Raw genomic sequence first — 19,197 nt, 5'->3', positions numbered from 1 at the left:
CTTCGGCTGCTGCATGAGTGTGTGAATAGTCTTCCGGTGGGGCTCTGGGTCCCAAGGCATTACTGGTAATTCTTCATCCAGTCTCTGGCTTGGGGTACCTAGAATCTTATGTGAGTTCAGTTATGGTTGTTTGAGTACAGTTCTATTTTCTTGTTTTTAATCAAGTTTTTTGCTACTCTGTCCACAGTTGCTTTTGAAGAGAATACTGGCAGGCTGGGTCACTGCAGGGTTACGTATACTGTGACGTCAGGTTGCTCCATCTCCATCTGCTGGCAGGGGAGCATAAACCCACTTGTCCTGAGTCCTTCGGTCTACACTAAGGAAAACTAATTACCAGATAAGTAATTTCTCCATTTTAAAATTGCCATTTAAGCACAAAGCCTGCAGGTACTTATTACCTGCAGACTTTGCAGCAGTTTTCAAAGGGAAGGTAGACAAGTACTTTCTCTTTGATCATTAGCCCAGGAAAACTACCTGCACACATTTAGACCTGAAATTTGTGTGGATAATTTTGAAAATTCAAAAGTATGCATATAGTCCCAAACTCCTCCTCAACCTCACCGATGCCTCTTGTCGCTGCAAATAAATGTATGTGCAAGGAGGCTTTATAAACATAAGTTTACTGTCATGGAAGGAGGGCAGTTTTCTAAAAACTCACTTCCATGGGTAAAGCACTGTTTTAGTCATAGAAATGGCTTTGAAAAGTACCTTCATAGTAGAGCATAGTACTTTAGTCTGCAGAAAACACTTTCTGCTAAACTGTTGCTTCATGAGAATAATAAATGTTAAGAAAAATTATTTCACTTAGCTATTACAAATTACAATGATGTGCTCTGTTTTCTAGCTATTAAAACCACTCTGGAAAAGATATGTCCATTTTGTTTTCAATGTCTGATCCCTGGTAACTACACAGTGCGACTCAAACCAAAGATGAAGGCATCATCACAGATCCAGAAACTTCTGAAGCTGGAGGGAAAGTGCCATCGACTTGATTTGAAGCAAATAAAGCTTCTGAGAAGATACAAGGTCTCAAGAAGCTTGTTGGTAAGATTCATAATATAAAGGCAAACACACTAATTTGTTCAGAATACTGTAAGGTGTCATTGTGGGCATTAGACACGGAGATTAGGATGGCAGTATGTGAGATAAGTATCACTATGGGGACGAGTCACAGACAACACTCAGCTCAGAGGCCACAAAGCTGGGCTTGAGCTCCAATAGGTGGTTGACTTGTATATCAGCGCATCCTCAGACATCAACTCCTGAATACACTGAGGGGCTGATTCAATAAGATGCGCGTTAAAACAGGTGCTCATATTGAGCTCCCGTTTTCCTAATGCTCACGCAGCCACATTCACTGAGTATCTGATGCAGTATTTACCATATTTTTCGCTCCATAAGACGCACCTGACCATTAGACACACCTAGGATTCCGAGCAGGAAAATTAAAAAAAAAAACCAAATTGTGTGCTGAACTGGCTCTGTTCCCGGGCGTCTATGCGTCTTATGGAGCAAATTAGGGGAGGGCATAAAATTGTTTTTTTGTCCCCATTCCGTATCCCAACCCTTTAAATTTAATTAACTACAACCCTCCTGACCCCCCCAAGACTTGCCAAAAGTCCCTGGTGGTCCAGCGGGGGTCTGGGAGCGATCTCTTGCACTCGGGCCGTCGGCTGCCAGTATTCAAAAAACACAAGATGGCACCGACCGTCCATTGCTCCTACCATGTGACGGGGCCGACCAATGGCACCGGTAGCCCTTGTGACATTGTAAGGGCAAAGGCTATCGGCGCCATTTTGAATACTGGCGGCCGACGGCCCGAGTGCAGGAGATCGCTCCCGGACCCCTGCTGGACCACCAGGGACTTTTGGCAAGTGGGGGGGTTGTAGTTGTGTTTGGGGTTTTTTTTTAATATTCGCTCCATAAGATGCACAGACATTTTCCCCCCACTTTTGGGGGAAAAAAAAGTGCGTCTTATGGAGCGAAAAATACGGTAAATGAAGGGCTATGTTAAAAAAGGACATGCTAGGGGAGAATTCTGCATCTCTAGTGCTCAAATGCATCGGGCGCTCACAGTTGCAACAGGTGCTCAATACGAACATCCGTTTTAATCCCGCTTCTTCTGGTTGATTTTGCTGTGGTTACTGAAGACGCCCATAGCTAAGCGCCCCTTGCTATGGGCGTCTAAATTGTGCGTCCAGAAGAAATTTATTTATTTATTTTTAAATCATAAGAAAATGCCATACTGGGTCAGACCAAGGGTCCAACAAGCCCAGCATCCTGTTTCCAATAGTGGCCAATCCAGGCCATAAGAACCTGGCACGTACCCAAAAACTAAGTCTATTCCATGTTACTATTGCTAATGGCAGTGGCTATTCTCTAAGTGAACTTAATAGCAGGTAATGGACTTCTCCTCCAAGAACGTATCCAATCCTTTTGTAAACACAGCTATACTAACTGCACTAACCACATCCTCTGGCAACAAATTCCAGAGTTTAATTGTGCGTTCAGTAAAAAAGAACTTTCTCCGATTAGTTTTAAATGTGCCCCATGCTAACTTCATGGAGTGCCCCCTAGTCTTTCTACTATCCGAAAGAGTAAATAACCGATTCACATCTACCCGTTCTAGACCTCTCATGATTTTAAACACCTCTATCATATCCCCCCTCAGCCGTCTCTTCTCCAAGCTGAAAAGTCCTAACCTCTTTAGTCTTTCCTCATAGGGGAGCTGTTCCATTCCCCTTATCATTTTGATAGCCCTTCTCTGTACCTTCTCCATCACAATTATATCTTTTTTGAGATGCGGCGACCAGAATTGTACACAGTATTCAAGTGAATATATATTTATTTTTCAACACTGCAAGTAGTAAATTGAAGTTTCGCGACAATACTAAGTAGAAGGAACCATAAGAGGACCATATTTTTTTAATTTCCTATTAGCCCTTGACTCGTGGCTTCATTTTACACCACCTCCAGAACTGGATTTAAATTTGCCGCCTTAAAAAAGAGTGTGTTGGGCATCCAGTGATTTTTTGCATTGGGGGTAATAGCTAATTGCTTCATCTACATGGAATTTAGACATCCCTTATGTTTCACATGAACAGATATGCATAAAAAAAGATCAGACTAGGGGTGTTGTGGGACAGGGCCAACAGTTATGCGTATACATTTGGCAACTTGTGTAATTTTACACCTAATTAGCTAGACTGTTGCAACACACTATATCGCTGCATTTCCTCACCTGCTATATACTTACTGTCTTCAACAAATTAAGACCACAGCTGCCAGACTTATTTTTGGGAAGCAAAAATATGATCACGTGACAACACGTGGATTCGCAAAGTGGATGGATTCGCAAAGTGAAAGGAAGCCAGTGCAGACTTTGCAGAAGTGTTCTGCAAAGTCTGCACTGGCTTCCTTTCACTTTGCGAATCCATTTTAAAATAGCTTGTCTTACTTTTAAAGCTTGGTCTCATGGTGGAAGCACTAAACCTGGCCCATTTCAGACCCTTTCACCAGTCTTTACTGTCTGCTCATTTTTCGCTTAGGGTTACCAGCGCCGGTTACAGGTACCCCCAGACCGGATGGTATACACCCCAGAGTTCTGAAGAAACTAAAAAATGAAATTTCAGACCTATTAGTAAAAATTTGTAACTTATCATTAAAATCATCCATTGTACCTGAAGACTGGGGGATAGCAAATGTAACCCCAATATTTAAAAAGGGTTCCAGGGGCGATCCGGGAAACTACAGACCGGTTAGCCTGACTTCAGTGCCAGGAAAAATAGTGGAAAGTGTTCTAAATATCAAAATCACAGAACATATAGAAAGACCTGATTTAATGGAACAAAGTCAGCATGGCTTTACCCAGAAAACGTCTTGCCTCACAAATCTGCTTCACTTTTTTGAAGGCGTTAAACATGTAGATAAAGGTGAACCGGTAGATATAGTATACTTGGATTTTCAGAAGACATTTGACAAAGTTCCTCATGAGAGGCTTCTAGGAAAAGTAAAAAGTCATGGGATAGGTGGCGATGTCCTTTCGTGGATTGCAAACTGGCTAAAAGACAGGAAACAGAGAGTAGGATTAAATGGACAATTTTCGCAGTAGAGTGCCTCAGGTATCTGTATTGGGACCCTTTTCAATATATTTATAAATGATCTGGAAAGAAATACGACGAGTGAGATAATCAAATTTGCAGATGACACAAAATTGTTCAGAGTAGTTAAATCACAAGCAGATTTTGATAAATTGCAGGAAGACCTTGTGAGACTGGAAAATTGGGCATCGAAATGGCAGATGAAATTTAATAATGTGGATAAGTGCAAGGTGATGCATATAGGGAAAAATAACCCATGCTACAATTACACATTCCCTGTACGTACCGGATCAGTCCAGACTACTGGGTTATGCCTCCACACCAGCAGGTGGAAACAGAGCAAAACTTGACGAGCTCCACTATATATACCAGGGTGCCACCCACAGCCTGTCAGTATTTCTCTGTTTCCAGCAGGTGGTGCGGGTGCATAGCTCACAGCCTGGTCTTAGTTTTATTTCGGAAAGAGAGGTTTTGTAAGTTAGGGGATAGCTAGGCAGGTTGATTGTTCTGGTTGTCCCTCCAGCCTCCCTTAATTAAGTTTTAAGCTTTAAAAAAAAAAAAAAAGGGGGGGGGGGGTTGTTTTTCAGTTTGGCTGCAGTCTTCAGCGCTCCCGGGAGGTGGGCAGGCCCTGAGAGGGCCATCCCTCCTGGTAGAGCGGTCCGCTGGTGCTAGGGGTCGAGGATCCCGCTCTCACAGCCCAGCCGGGGTGTTACCGGGGAGCCTGGCTCACTCACCCCCGACGGCCCGATTCAGAACTCTGTGAGGGACAGCGCCGGTGAGTTCTGAGGAAAAAAAAAAAAAAAGTAAACTAATTTTGAAAGCCTTCTCTCCACCGCGCCGGTTCCCTGACCTCGACTGTTTATTTTCGCTTGTTCCGCTCCTCTCTCCCCTTCTCTCTGCGCGTTTTCGCGGGCTTTTTTCGTGGTTCTCTTCAGTCGGCACGGCATGCGGATCCTGAAGCGCGCGCCTCTCCTGGGATGGGCTGTGTTCGGCTTGCATCCCGGGGGGAGAGGGGACGTCAGGGGCGTTCAGGGGGGTCGTGTTGCGGCGAACCTCCGTGGCCATTGCGGTTCATAGGTCAGCTAGGGGGGACGTGACCCCCCCCCCACTTTACCACCGGCCCCCGCGATCTCTGGGCCTATTGTGGACGCTGCCAGGGGCTCTCCTCCCTCCCTCTCACCACAGCGACCCCCGTCGAGGACGGCTTCCCCCACGGGGTCCGTGGGGCGGGGGAGGGACAGGGATTGCGATTCGGATTCGGACGGTTCCGGTACCTCCTTTTCGTCGGATTTTATACTGGCCATGCATAGGGCTTTTAAAGCCCGCAAGGCCCTTAAGAGAGACGCTCCTCGCAGCAGGATCCCGTGGGGACACCCCCAGCGGCACCAAGGTGCGACGTCCATGTGCGGAGGAAATACCGGGCCCCCCCAAGGCCAAACGGCCACTGCGGGCCGTCCCACCTAGGGATGAAGTGGACTCTTCGGACATGTCGGAGGAGCAGGAGGACCCTTCCTCGCCCCCGAGGGGGGGCAGAGGGCGAGGATGGTACCGCGCATGGATCGGCATGCCAGGGGCAGGCCTCGGAGGGCGATGACCCGAGGGTCCTTCGCCTCTTCCGCCAGGGCGAATTGGCTCCTCTTATCCCCGCTATTTTGGAGGAATTGGGGCTACTGGAACCTCCGGGGGAGCCCCGGGGTGGTTCCATGGATCCCGTGTTGTTGGCCCTGAGTGGTCCCCCTACAACATTTCCCTTTCATTTTTCTTCCACTGATCTGCTTTTTAGAGAATGGGATACGCCAGATTTGGGCTTGAAGGTCTCAAAGGCCATGGAGAAGCTGTATCCCTTGCCGGAAGACGCACTGGAACTACTGTGGGTGCCGAAGGTAGACGCGTCAGTCTCGGCAGTGACGAAGCAGACCACTATCCCGGTCACGGGTACCACGGCGTTGAAGGATCTTCAGGATAGGAAATTGGAAGTCCAATTGAAGAAGATCTTCAAGGTCTCTGCGCTGGGAGTCCGAGCGGCGATCTGCAGTAACTTTGCATTACGGGCGGGTCTCCGTTGGGTCCAGCAGCTCCTCGCCAAGGAGGGTCTCTCTGAGGAGGAAGCCAGACAGGCCGGACGTTTAGAGGCGGTGGTGGCCTATAGTGCGGATTCCCTACATGATCTTCTCCAAACCTCAGCTCGGTCCATGGTGTCTGCCGTCACAGCCAGACATCTCCTGTGGCTGAGAAACTGGGTGGCGGATGGGGCTTCCAAGTCTCATCTGGGCTCTCTTCCCTTCAAAGGCAGGCTGCTGTTCGGGAAGGAACTGGACGACATGATTCAGCTGCTGGGAGATAGGAGGGGTTACCGTCTGCCAGAGGACAGACCGCGCTCTAAGGGGTCTTTCTCTTCTCGTTCCCGATACCAGAGTAGCTGGAAGCCCCGGTCCTCTCACCCTGGTTCTTCGTCTTCTGCTTCCTCTTCTGTTTCCTTTCGCTCCGGAGGCGGCAGGCAACAGTCCCAACCCTTTCGGGGGAGGCGTTTTGGCAGACCTGCCTCCTCCTCTGCTGCGCCGAGTGGCAAGTCTACGCAGTGATGTCAGGCCAGTCCAGGTGTCGAGTCCAAAGGTGGGGGATAGACTGTCCCTCTTTTACGAAACCTGGGCCACAATCACCTCAGACCAATGGGTCCTTTCAGTGATAAGACACGGCTACGCGTTAGATTTTGCTTACCTTCCCCGGCCAAGGTGTTTCCCCTCTCCTTGCGGACATCCGGACAAGAGGCAAGCGGTCCTACAGACGTTGGTCCGTCTGGAAGAACTGGGAGCTATCGTCCCAGTCCTGGTCGCGGAGCAACGAATAGGACACTACTCCATATACTTCGTCGTGCCAAAGAAAGAAGGCACGTATCGACCCATCCTCGATCTGAAGGGAGTCAGTCGTCTCTGGAACCCGCGTTTCCGCATGGAGACCTTGAGGTCCGTGCCCGCATCAGTCCGTCCGGGGGAGTTTCTGGCCTCTCTGGACCTCACAGAGGCATACCTGCACATCGGGATCTGGAAGGACAATCAAAAATATCTACGGTTCCTTGTTCTGGGAAGACACTATCAGTTCCAAGTGTTGCCTTTTGCCCTTGTGACACCCCCCAGGACGTTCACCAAGATCCTGGTGGTGGTGGCGGCCCACCTCCGCCGGGAGGGTCTCTTGGTCCATCCATATCTGGATGATTGGCTGATCCGGGCCAAGTCAGAGGAGCTCTGTCCGGTCTGCGGTCCAGCGGGTCCTGCACCTATTGCACTCCCTTGGTTGGGTGGTCAATACGGCCAAGAGCCATCTCCAACTGTCACAATCCCTGGAATTTTTGGGAGCGTTATTCGATACATGTCTTGGCAGGGTCTTCCTCTCCTGGGACTGTTGCCGCAAGCTGCAGGATCAGGTCAAGGCCTTCTACGGATGCGGCCGCCAACGGCCTGGGACTACTTGCAGTTGATTGGGTCCATGACCTCGACGTTGGGGCTGGTTCCGTGGGCTTTTGCGCACATGCGGCCTTTGCAGTCGGTGTTGCTGTCCCGTTGGAGACCAGTCTCCGCACAGTACCAACTCCCGCTGCCCTTGCCGGCGGTAGCACGGGCCAGCCTGCAGTGGTGGCTCAGAAAGGACAACCTTCTACAGGGAGTCTCCCTCGTGACCCCAGAGTGGACGGTGGTTACTACGGACGCGAGTCTCTCCGGCTGGGGGACGGTCTGCTTGAGGCAGTCAGCCAGGGACAATGGTCGGCGACAGAGTCCTGTTAGTCGATAAATCGCCTGGAGACCAGGGCGGTGCGCCTGGCCTTATGAGCTTTCCTGCCTCTGGTCCTGGGGAAAGCGGTCAGGATCTTGTCGGACAATGCGCCCACGGTGGCCTACATCAACCGTCAAGGGGGAATAGGGAGCCGGCCAGTGGCTCTGGAGGCTCGCCTGCTAATGCAGTGGGCGGAGAAGCATCTACTTCAGATCGCCACGTCCCATATCGCAGGGGTGGACAACAGGCAGGCGGATTTCCTGAGCCGTCATCATCTTGACCCGGACGTGTGGGAACTGGCGGATGTCGCGTTCCAGCTCATCTGCGACAGATGGGGACGACCGGCCATGGATCTGAACGCGAAGGCACCGCGGTTTTTCGCTCGCCGCAGGGAACCAGGGGCGGAGGGGGTAGATGCCCTGGCGCTCCCATGGCCCCCGTCGATCCTCCTGTACGTCTTTTTCCTCCGTGGCCTCTCCTAGGAAAAGTGTTGCGTCGCATAGAGAATCACCCCACGAAAGTTATTCTGGTGGCCCCGGAGTGACCACGCAGGCCCTGGCTTGCGGATCTCATCAATCTCCCTGGAAGCGCCTCTTCGGCTTCTGCCGTTGTCAAATCTTCTGCATCAGGGGCCCGTCTGTTTCGACCAGGTGGATCACTTCTCTCTAGCGGCATGGCTTTTGAAAGGTGCCGTCTGAAAGGTAAAGGGTATTCGAATGCGGTGGTGGCCACTCTGCTCAGCTCCCGCAAGGTGTCAACGTCTCGTTCCTATATGCGGGTCTGGAAGGTTTTTGAATCCTGGTGCATGGCTAGGTCGGTCCGGCCTACCCGGGCTACCATTCCTGATATCCTGTCTTTCCTACAGGATGGTCTGACCAAGGGACTGTCCTGTACTTCTCTGCAGGTCCAAGTAGTGGCCCTTGGGGGTCTACGCGGTTCAGTGGATGGGAGGCCCTTAGCTTCTCACTCCGATTTAATATGTTTTCTAAAGGGTGCAACACATTTGTACCCTCCACTTGTCTCACCTTGTCCGTCCTGGAACTTAAATCTGGTGCTCAGGGCCCTGTGTCAGCCTCCCTTTAAGCCACTGAAGAGGATCACCTTGAAGGATCTCACGTTGAAAACAATCTTCCTGGTGGCGATCACCTCCGCCAGGAGGGTTTCGGAACTGCAGGCTCTCTCATGTCGGGAGCCGTTCCTAAGAATCTCGGAGTCCGGGGTTTCTCTCCGAACCGTTCCTTCTTTTCTGCCCAAGGTGGTGTCGGCGTTTCATCTGAATCAGTCAGTAGATCACCCTGCGTTTGCCCATGTCGAGCATCCGGATGTGCCCTCTAGAGATCTGCGGAAGTTGGACGTGTGCAGGGTTCTCTTGCGCTACCTGGAGGTTACAAACGCCTTCCGGGTGTCAGACCATCTTTTCGTTCTCTGGAGCGGGCCTAAAAAGGGTAATATGGCGTCTAAGACATCCATAGCTCGCTGGCTGAAGGAAACAATAAATTTGGCTTATCTTCTTGCAGGTCGCCCCCTACCGTTGGGGCTGAAGGCACACTCTACGCGGTCTCAGGCTGCGTCCTGGGCCGAGTTTCAACAGGTCTCCCCTCTAGAGATCTGCTGGGCAGCGACCTGGAAGTCGTTGCACACTTTCGCGCGTCATTATAGACTGGACGTGCGGGATTCCAGAGAGGGAAATTTTGGAGCAGGCGTCCTGAAAGCGGGCCTCTCCATTTCCCCCCCCTAAGTAGTGCGCTCTGGTACATCCCAGTAGTCTGGACTGATCCGGTACGTACAGGGAAAAGAAAATTAGGTCTTACCTTTATTAATTTTCGTTCCTTTAGTACCAAGGATCAGTCCAGAGTCCCGCCCGTTGTTTTTCTGCCGTTTATTTCGGAGAGTCTGCTGTGGTGGACGAAAGGTTTTCTTCTCTGTCGTTGGCTGTTTTGCCAGTTCGGTTTGGTCTCTGAATCTGGGTTCTTTTGGGATAAGTGACCCATGGTTCCCCTGGTTGGTTTTTGTGTAGATAGTTTTAGTTAAATGGGGAATATCCACTGATTTGACATTGAGTAATACTGACAGGCTGTGGGTGGCACCCTGGTATATATAGTGGAGCTCATCAAGTTTTTTGCTCTTTTTCCACCTGCTGGTGCGGAGGCATAACCCAGTAGTCTGGACTGATCCTTGGTACTACAGGAACGAAAATTAACAAAGGTAAGACCTAATTTTCTTATGTTGTGTTCCATATTAGGTGCTACAACCCAAGAAAGAGATCTAGGTGTCATAGTGGTTAACACATTGAAATCGTCGGTTCAGTGTGCTGCGGCAGTCAAAAAAGCAAACAGAATGTTGGGAATTATTAGAAAGGGAATGGGGAATAAAACGGAAAATGTCATAATGCCTCTGTATCGCCATGGTGAGACCGCACCTTGAATACTGTGTACAATTCTGGTCGCTGCATCTCAAAAAAGATATAATTGCGATGGAGAAAGTACAGAGAAGGGCTACCAAAATGATAAGGGGAATGGAACAACTCCCCTATGAGGAAAGACTAAAGTGGTTAGGACTTTTCAGCTTGGAGAAGAGACGACTGAGAGGGGGATATGATAGAGATTTTTAAAATTATGAGAGGTCTAGAACGGGTAGATGTGAATTGGTTATTTACTCTTTCGGATAATAGAAAGACTAGGGGGCATTCCATGAAGTTAGCATGGGGCACATTTAAAACTAATCGGAGAAAGTTCTTTTTTACTCAATGCACAATTAAAATCTGGAATTTGTTGCCAGAGGATGTGGTTAGTGCAGTTAGTATAGCTGTGTTTAAAAAAGGATTGGATAAGTTCTTGGAGGAGAAGTCCATTACCTGCTATTAAGTTCACTTAGAGAATAGCCACTGCCATTAGCAATGGTAACATGGAATAGACTTAGTTTTTGGGTACTTGCCAGGTTCTTATGGCCTGGATTGGCCACTGTTGGAAACAGGATGCTGGGCTTGATGGACCCTTGGTCTGACCCAGTATGGCATTTTCTTATGTTCTTATATAAGAGGCTGGGACTGGAGGATCCAACCTGCTGAAGGGGTAGCACTAGAGTCACCTGACGTATCAAATTCACTGCGGATACCAGCCTGGAAGGTTGGAAGATCCATTGCTAAAGCCAAGTGGTCAAAGCAAAATGATCAAAAGATGAAAGTCAGTGGTCGATAAATTGGCTAGAGACAAGAACTGTCAGACCAGCACTCCCATTGCTGAAGGGAGAGCAATCAGAGTAATGTCAGACAATGCCATGGCTGTGGCATATGTAAACAAACAAGGATGCATCTGCAACTGCTCTCTAGTACAGGAGGCAGGCCAGATGTGCAATTGGCAGAAGCCAATCTGATCTTACTCTTAACATAGAAATGACAACAGAAAAGGACCAAATGGTCCATCCAGTCTGCCCAGCAAGCTTATGGTAGCATCTGCCATGCCATACAGGTCACCCCCATACTTAGTTTCCCAGACGTCCGTCAGGGCCCTTGTTGGTTGCTGTCACAGTCTAATTCCCCGTTACCTCTTGCTGTTGAAGCAGAGAGCAATGTTGGAGTTGCATCAAAAGTATCAGGCTTATTGGTAAATGTAGCAGGGAAGGTAAAACCATCAGGCAGACTTCCTTAGCAGGAGAGATTGAATCCCAGAGAGTCATCCTGTGCATCCTGTTTCCAACAGTGGCCAATCCAGGCTATAAGTACCTGGCAAGTACCCAAAAACTAAGTCTATCCCATGTTACTGATGCTAGTAATAGCAGTGGTTATTTCCTAAGTCAACTTGATTAATAGCTAATAGATTTCTCCTCCAAGAACTTATCCAAACCTTTTTTAAACCCCGCTACACTAACTGCATTAACCACATCCCCTGGCAACAAATTCCAGAGTTTAATTGTGTTGAGTGAAAAAGAACTTTCTCTGCTTAATTTTAAATGTGCTACATGCTAATTTCATGGAATGCCCCCTAGTCCTTCTATTATCCGAAAGAGTAAATAACCAATTCACATTTACCCATTCTAGAACTCTCATGATTTTAAACACATCTATCATATACCCCCTCAGCCATCTCTTCTCCAAGCTGAATAGTCCTTACCTCTTTAGTCTTTCCTCATAGGGGAGCTGTTTCATCCCCTTTATCATTTTGGTTGCCCTTCTCTGTATCTTCTCCATCGCAACTATATCTTTTTTGAGATGCGGCGACCAGAATTGTACACAGTATTCAAGGTGCGATCTCACCATGGAGCGATACAGAGGCATTATGACATTTTCCATTTTCTTCACCATTCCCTTCCCAATAATTCCTAACATTCTATTTGCTTTTTTGACTGCCGCAGCACACTGAGCCAACGATTTCAATGTATTAAACACTATGATGCCTAGATCTCTTTCTGGGGTGGGAACTCCTAAGATAGAACCTAAGGGGTAGATTTATGTGCTCAGGGCACTCGCGCGCCAGCGCGCCTATTTTGTATAGGCTGCCGGCGCGAGCAAGTCCTGGGCCTTTGCTTGGGGGGTGTGTCGGAGGTGATGCGGCGCCCGGGGTGGGTCTGGGGGTGTGGTTCCGGCCAGGGGGCGTTCCAGGGGCGTGGCCGCTGGCAGCCTGATCGCGCGGAACTCGCGGAGTAAAGGTAGGGAGGGGGTTAGATAGTGCTGGGGGGGGTGGGTTAGGTAGGGGAAGGGAGGGAAAGGTGGGGAGGGACAAAAAAAGAAGTTCCCCCGAGGCCGCTCCGATTTCGGAGCGGCCTCGGGGGGAACAGAGCCAGGCTGCCGATTTTGTCATTTGAAGGAATTGATCTTGTACTCTTGTCAATTTCCTGGCGTGTAGCCAGATGGACTCAGAACGAATGGGTACAGTATGCTCATGCTAGCAGTTGGAGACGGATCTGACGTCAGCAAGGGTATATATACCCCCACAGGAAGCATAGCAACTCAGTAATTTCCGTCTCCAAAGCAGTTTGGAGAGCCTGCACGCTCGCTGAGCGTGTTTCCAATCTACTTTCTTCTTCTTAAATTTCTACTACGACATCGAGCCCCGCACTCCTGCAGTGATACCCTTGGGGTCCTTCCCCCAGTAGAGTTTCCCGGGGTGATTTCCGTGATCCCCCGGAGGTTTAAGACCTCGGTCCGGTGGCCGAATCGCGGCAGGGACGTAGCCCCCGGGCGAGGCTCGGGCGTGGCGAGCGAGGTGCCTCGGTCCCGGCGTGGACGAGGCAGCGGGTGCATATCCTCAAACGTGGCGGTGAAGGTACTTGCCTTCTCCCCCCGCAGCCGGAGACCGCCCGGGTTCCAGCCGGGAAGCGCCGAGGATCAGGTAAGGCGTACATCTCTTACTTTTGGTCTCCGAGGAACCGAGGATCGGCGGTGTGGCCTGTAGGCGGCACGCCGTGGAGGGCGCCATTTTGTTGGCCTTGTTCAGGTATTGAGCACCCGTAATAGGCGCCTGTCTATGACTAAGCGCATATTATATACATCATTGTGCGTATGTTGCTGACCGCTTATTGCTGAGAGCATATTGAATACCATTGAGCGTGTATTGCTAACCGCATATTGCTGAGAGCATATTGAATACCATTGAGCGTGTATTGCTGACCGCATATTGCTGAGAGCATATTGAATACCATTGAGCGTATATTGCTGAGAGCATATTGAATATCATTGAGCGTACATTGCTGCCGCATATTATTGTGCCCCTGTTAGATTAAGCGTATATTGCTGCCGCATATTATTGTGCGCCTGTTATTGCTGCCGCATATTATTGTGCGCCTGTTGTATTAAGCGTATATTGCTGCCGCATATTATTGTGCGTCTGTTCTATTAAGCGTATATTGCTGCCGCATATCATTAAGCGCATACTTTTCAATGGAACAGAACGCCTCAGCGTCTTCAGCGGGGGCGCCTCCTGCCTCCGGCATTAAAGCCCTCGGCCTCTGCTCCGCATGCCAGCTTAGAGCCACGCACAGTGAAGAGCCAGACTCCCTATGTGCCCAATGTGAGGAGGCCGTGGGACCCTCGGGCCAGGACCAGACTCAGCCACGATTTGCTGACAGTTCCCCAGGGGCTACCCCGGATTTAGCGGGCAGTCTCGACCACTCTGGAATCCCGGGGGATCTGGTACCCGGCGATTAGAGACTGCTTCAATTTCCTGGGTGGATCTCTTTAAGGGAATTCATGCCTTTGTACAGATGCAAACGGCTTCCCGTCCAGGCCCTGCGGTTCCTGCTGTGGCTGCGACTGCGGCTGCTGCTGCGGTTGCGGCTCCAGCGGATCCTGTTCCTGGACCCTCACGCCCTTATCGTGAGCGGGACCTCCCGCCGCTAGACAGTCCGGATCAGTCAGACCAGGAGGTTTCACCGGACGAGTCTGAACCCCCGGACGAGGGGGAGCTTCCCTCAGGGATTGAGCCATATAGAACCATGAGGCGGTTCTTCCCTAAAGAGGATCTCTCCGACCTGGTGTCTCAGTGCCTGGCGGAGTTGGATATTACAGGTCCCAGCGCTACGGTACCCTTTGCGCAGAACCCCTGCTGGAAGGTCTTCGTCCTACAGCCCGCCATTTTCCATTCTTGCAAGCAGCACAACAATTGATAGATTTAGAATGGGCTGCACCAGCGGCTTCATTCAAAGGGGGTCGGGCCTTGACAGGCATGTACCCACTGGCACCAGCTATCCAGGACCTGCTGGCATGCCCTCAGGTGGACGCCTTGATTAGCGCTGTGGTCAAGCGCACTACCATTCCAGTCGAAGGGGGGGCGGCCCTCAGGGAGCCTCATGACTGGTGACTGGACGCCATTCTGAAACAGACTTTTGAGGTGGCAGCTCTATCTTTGCGGATCGCAACCTGCTGCACAGTGGTGACGCGTTCCTGTTTGTCACAGTTCAGGAACAACGCTCCAGCAGCAGACATGGAGTCAGCTCTCTCGTTCCTCACGGATGCTGCATCAGACCTAGTCCGGACAACAGCCCAGGGGATCTCATCCTCCGTAGCCGCCAGGAGGCAGCTCTGGATCCGGAAATGGTCAGCCGATGCGCCTTCAAAGACACGCCTCACCAGATTGCCCTTTAAGGGCTCTCTCCTGTTTGGCAGCGACCTTGATAAACTGGCCAGCACATGGGGCGCCTCTCCAGTACCTCGACTGCCGGAAGATCGGTTCAGAAGGAACCAGCACGCCTTTCCAAGGCTCTCCAGGGGTAGAAGCTCCCAGCGCTTCATTCCCTACAGGAGTCGCTACCAGGCACCTCGTCCTCAGGCCCGGAATCAGTCCTTTCGGACCAAGCAGCGCAAGAGGGGAGCAGGCCCGGGCTCAGGTCCCGGCCGCGCCTCACAATGAGAATCCGCCGATTCATCTGGGGGACGGAGCCATAGGGGGCAGGTTAACCCTCTTCTACCCCAGATGGGTCGAGATTACGTCGGACCAGTGGGTCCTCTCCATCATCCGAGAGGGGTGTTATCTGGACTTTCATCACCTCCCTCCGGACAAGTTCGTGGAATCTTCCTGTCCCATACACAAGAAGGCAGCATTGGAAGCTACCCTGGCGAGGCTCCTGTCCTTGAAAGCCATCATCCCAGTACCTGCCTGGGAAGTGAATTCTGGACACTATTCCATTTATTTCATGGTACCCAAGAAAGGGGGCACCTTTCGGCCCGTACTGGACCTCAAGTCAGTCAAGCGATACTTAAGGGTCCCGAGGTTTCGCATGGAAACTCTGCGCTCTGTCAAGACCGCAGTACAGCCAGGAGAATTCCTCACGGCATTAGACTTGTTGGAAGCCTACCTGCATATCCTGATCCATCTGGATCATCAGCGCTATGTACGCTTCAAGGTTCTAGGACGCCACTTCCAATTCCGGGCTTTGCCCTTTGGGTTGGCCACGTCACCGCGGACCTTCACCAAGGTGGTCGTCGTGGTAGCAGCGGCACTCAGACGGGAAGGAATTCTGGTCCATCCCTACCTAGACGATTGGCTGATCAGGGCGAAATCACGAGAGGAGAGCCATCGGACAGCCGACAGAGTGATCGCCCTTCTGGAAAGCTTGGGCTAGGGTAATCAATCTCAGCAAGAGTTGCCTACAGCCTTCCCAGTCGCTGGAATACCTGGGAGTACAGTTCGACACCCAGGCAGACACAGTCAGTCTCACTACCAAGAGAAGGTTAAAACTCCAGACACGTATCCGGTACTTGATGGGAGCCAGTCGGCCCATAGCTTGGGATTATCTGCAGGTTCTCGGTCTCATGGCATCCACCCTGGAAGTGGTACCTTGGGCAAGGGCCCATATGAGACCTCTGCAACGCTCCCTGCTCTCTCGCTGGAGCCCCCGTCTACGGAACTATTCCACGCACCTACCTCTGCCTGCCAGAGTACGGACCCAGTTACTGTGGTGGTTGCAGTCCAACCACATGAGCAGAGGGTCGAAGATGTCCTCCCCCACGTGGACTCTGCTCACCACAGATGCCAGCCTGAGCGGCTGGGGAGCCCACTGCGAGGGACTTACCGCACAAGGGCGGTGGAACAGAGAAGAGTCAGCGTGGAACATCAACCGTCTAGAGGCTCGGGCAGTCCGATTGGCATGCCTTCGATTTGCTCACAGACTGAAGAACAGAGCAGTCAGAGTAATGTCCGACAACGCCACCACGGTGGCATACATCAACCGTCAGGGCGGAACCAGAAGCCGACAAGTATCTCTGGAGATCGCCCCACTGATGGCTTGGGCAGAGGCGAATCTTCAGGATATCTCCGCCGTCCACATTGCCGGGAAGGACAACACCATGGCAGACTTCCTCAGCAGAGAAAGCCTAAATCCGGGAGAGTGGCAGCTGTCACCCACAGCCTTCCAGATGATTGTGGATCACTGGGGGATTCCGGACATGGATTTACTGGCAGACAAGTCCAATGCTCAAGTACCCAGATACTTCAGTCGCAAGCGCGATCCGTTCTCACACGGGATCGATGCCCTGGTTCAGCCATGGCCTCCAGGGACTCTGCTATATGCCTTTCCTCCGTGGCCTCTGCTGGGCGCCATCATCCACAAGATTCAGAAACACTAGTTCTTCTAGTGGCACCAGACTGGCCAAGAAGACCCTGGTACGCGGACATGAGAAGACTGCTGGCAGGGGAGCCTCTTCCCCTGCCTCCTCTACGGGACCTTCTATGTCAAGGTCCCATCCTCCACGAGGATCCAGCTCAATTCTCTCTTCCAGTCTGGCCATTGAGAGGGCTAGACTGAAGAAAAGAGGTTACTCGGAGCCCATGATAGATACACTCCTCCGGGCTCGCAAGTTTTCCACATCCCTCACCTACGTAAGGATCTGGAGAGTATTCGAAGCATGGTGCGACACTCATGGCACCAATCCACATGTGACCACAATTCCTATTGTGTTGGATTTCCTGCAAGATGGATTTCAGAAGGGTCTCTCCCTCAGCTCCATCAAGGTTCAGGTGGCTGCGCTGTCTTGCTACGGTCCCAGGAGGGATGGCAAGACCATTGCCAAACACCCAGATGTTTCTCGCTTCCTGAAAGGAGTCAAGCATATTCGTCCGCCACTGAAGTGGCCTGTGCCCTTATGGAACCTCAACCTTGTTTTGGATTTCCTCGCGGGATCCACCTTCAGACCCCTTCGGGGCCTGTCTCTCCGTTCTCTCACTTTGAAGATGGTGTTCTTGCTGGCTGTATGTTCAGCACGCCGCATCTCAGAGCTATAAGCACTGTCCTGCCATGATCCATTTCTCAGAATCACTCCTGAGGCTATCCATCTTCGTACGGTACCCTCCTTTCTCCCTAAAGTGGTTTCACAGTTTCATCTTAACCAAACCATATCCTTGCCTACCATGGCGGGTTTGAAGAAATCTGAAGACGGGCGTTTATTACGCCATCTCGACATTGGCAGATTGCTTCCCAGATATCTGGAAGTGACACAAGAAGTACGAAAGACGGACCATCTGTTCATCCTGCACAGCGGAAAGAAACAAGGTGAAGCGGCCTTGCGGCCCACCATCACCCGCTGGATTAAAGAAGTTATCTGAGCAGCTTACGTAGAGGCCGGGAAGTCTCCGCCTCTACAGGTCAAGGCTCATTCTACCAGAGCACAAGCGGCATCCTGGGCGGAATCCAGGATGCTGTCGCCTGCAGAAATATGTAAAGCAGTGACATGGTCCTCCCTCCATACCTTTTCCAAGTTCTACCGTCTGGATGTCCAGGCCAGGGAGGGCACAGCATTTGCGAGGGCGGTACTACATGGTCCTCAGGCAGCCTCCCGCCCAGGCTGGGAGTAAAGCTTTTCTACAGCCCATTCGTTCTGAGTCCATCTGGCTTCACGCCAGGAAATGTTGAGATTACTTACCTGATAATCTCCTTTTCCTTAGTGTAGACAGATGGACTCAGCATCCCGCCCAGCTGCCAGTGTACATGGGTTTCACCGATTCAAGGTAAGCCATGTCATTTGTTTACATAAGAGCGTCCCCTTTTGCCAGGTGTCGACGCCTTCCGGTTGGAAATGCTGGTGGTCTCCAGCTACTATCAATCGGTCAGGGGAATCCTGTTTCACTATTTCACTGAGCGTTAGTACACACATCCATAACAGCTTTTGCAAGGAAGATTACTGAGTTGCTACGCTTCCTGTGGGGGTATATATGCCCCGTGCTGACATCAGATCCGTCTCCAACTGCTAGCACGAGCACACTATACCCATTCGTTCTGAGTCCATCTGTCTACACTAAGGAAAAGGAGATTATCAGGTAAGTAATCTCAACATTGTACGTAACTTGGCAGTTCAGCTGGATTGCGAATTAACTATGAAAGATCATGTGCATAAGCTGGTGAAAATTGGGTACTTCAAGTTGCATATATTGCGGCGATTAAAGCCATATTTGGGGTTTGATAATTTTTGGTTAGTTATGCAAATGATGGTACTAAATAATATTGACTCTTGTTACATCACATTTTTAGGGTTACCAAAAAACATGATTAAATTGGTACAGTTGTTACAAAATTCTCTGGCCAGAGTACTTTGTGGAGTGGGGAGGTATGAACATATCATGCCTACTTAAGGACCTTCATTGGTTGCCACTATCTTTTAGAATCCGTTTTAAAGTGTAATAATACATAAGGTACTCTATAAATTGGAAAATGGATGTTTGAGATCCAGATTGCAGTCATTTGCCACAAATCTGTGAATAAAGGTCTTTTAGTGACCACCTAAGTGAAGGAAGCTAGCTTGTACATAGTGTGTGAGCAAGTGATTACAGTGGCAGGACCTGTACTCTGGAATTCAATGCCAGAGAAGTTACAGCTAATGAGACAACTTAAGCTGTTTAGGAAA

General features: G+C 50.5%; 1 protein-coding gene across 3 annotated transcripts in view; it reads left to right on the top strand.

Moving 5' to 3' along the window:
- C2H18orf21 (chromosome 2 C18orf21 homolog) overlaps window positions 1–19,197 on the top strand; it is an 86,169-nt gene that overhangs the window by 24,057 nt on the left and 42,915 nt on the right. For all 3 annotated transcript variants that reach the window (XR_003854624.1, XM_029589847.1, XM_029589846.1), the window contains exon 3: window positions 845–1,044. Coding sequence is in view for 2 of the 3 variants with exons in the window: in XM_029589847.1 (XP_029445707.1) it covers window positions 845–1,044 (200 nt within the window). In the remaining variant the exon portion in view is untranslated. The remainder of the gene's footprint in view (window positions 1–844; window positions 1,045–19,197) is intronic.

This window comes from Rhinatrema bivittatum, chromosome 2 (assembly GCF_901001135.1).
Source record: "Rhinatrema bivittatum chromosome 2, aRhiBiv1.1, whole genome shotgun sequence".
NCBI classification, from domain to species: domain Eukaryota; kingdom Metazoa; phylum Chordata; class Amphibia; order Gymnophiona; family Rhinatrematidae; genus Rhinatrema; species Rhinatrema bivittatum.
The sequence above is the reverse complement of the archived record's forward strand: the minus strand, read 5'-3'. Positions and strand labels throughout refer to the sequence as shown.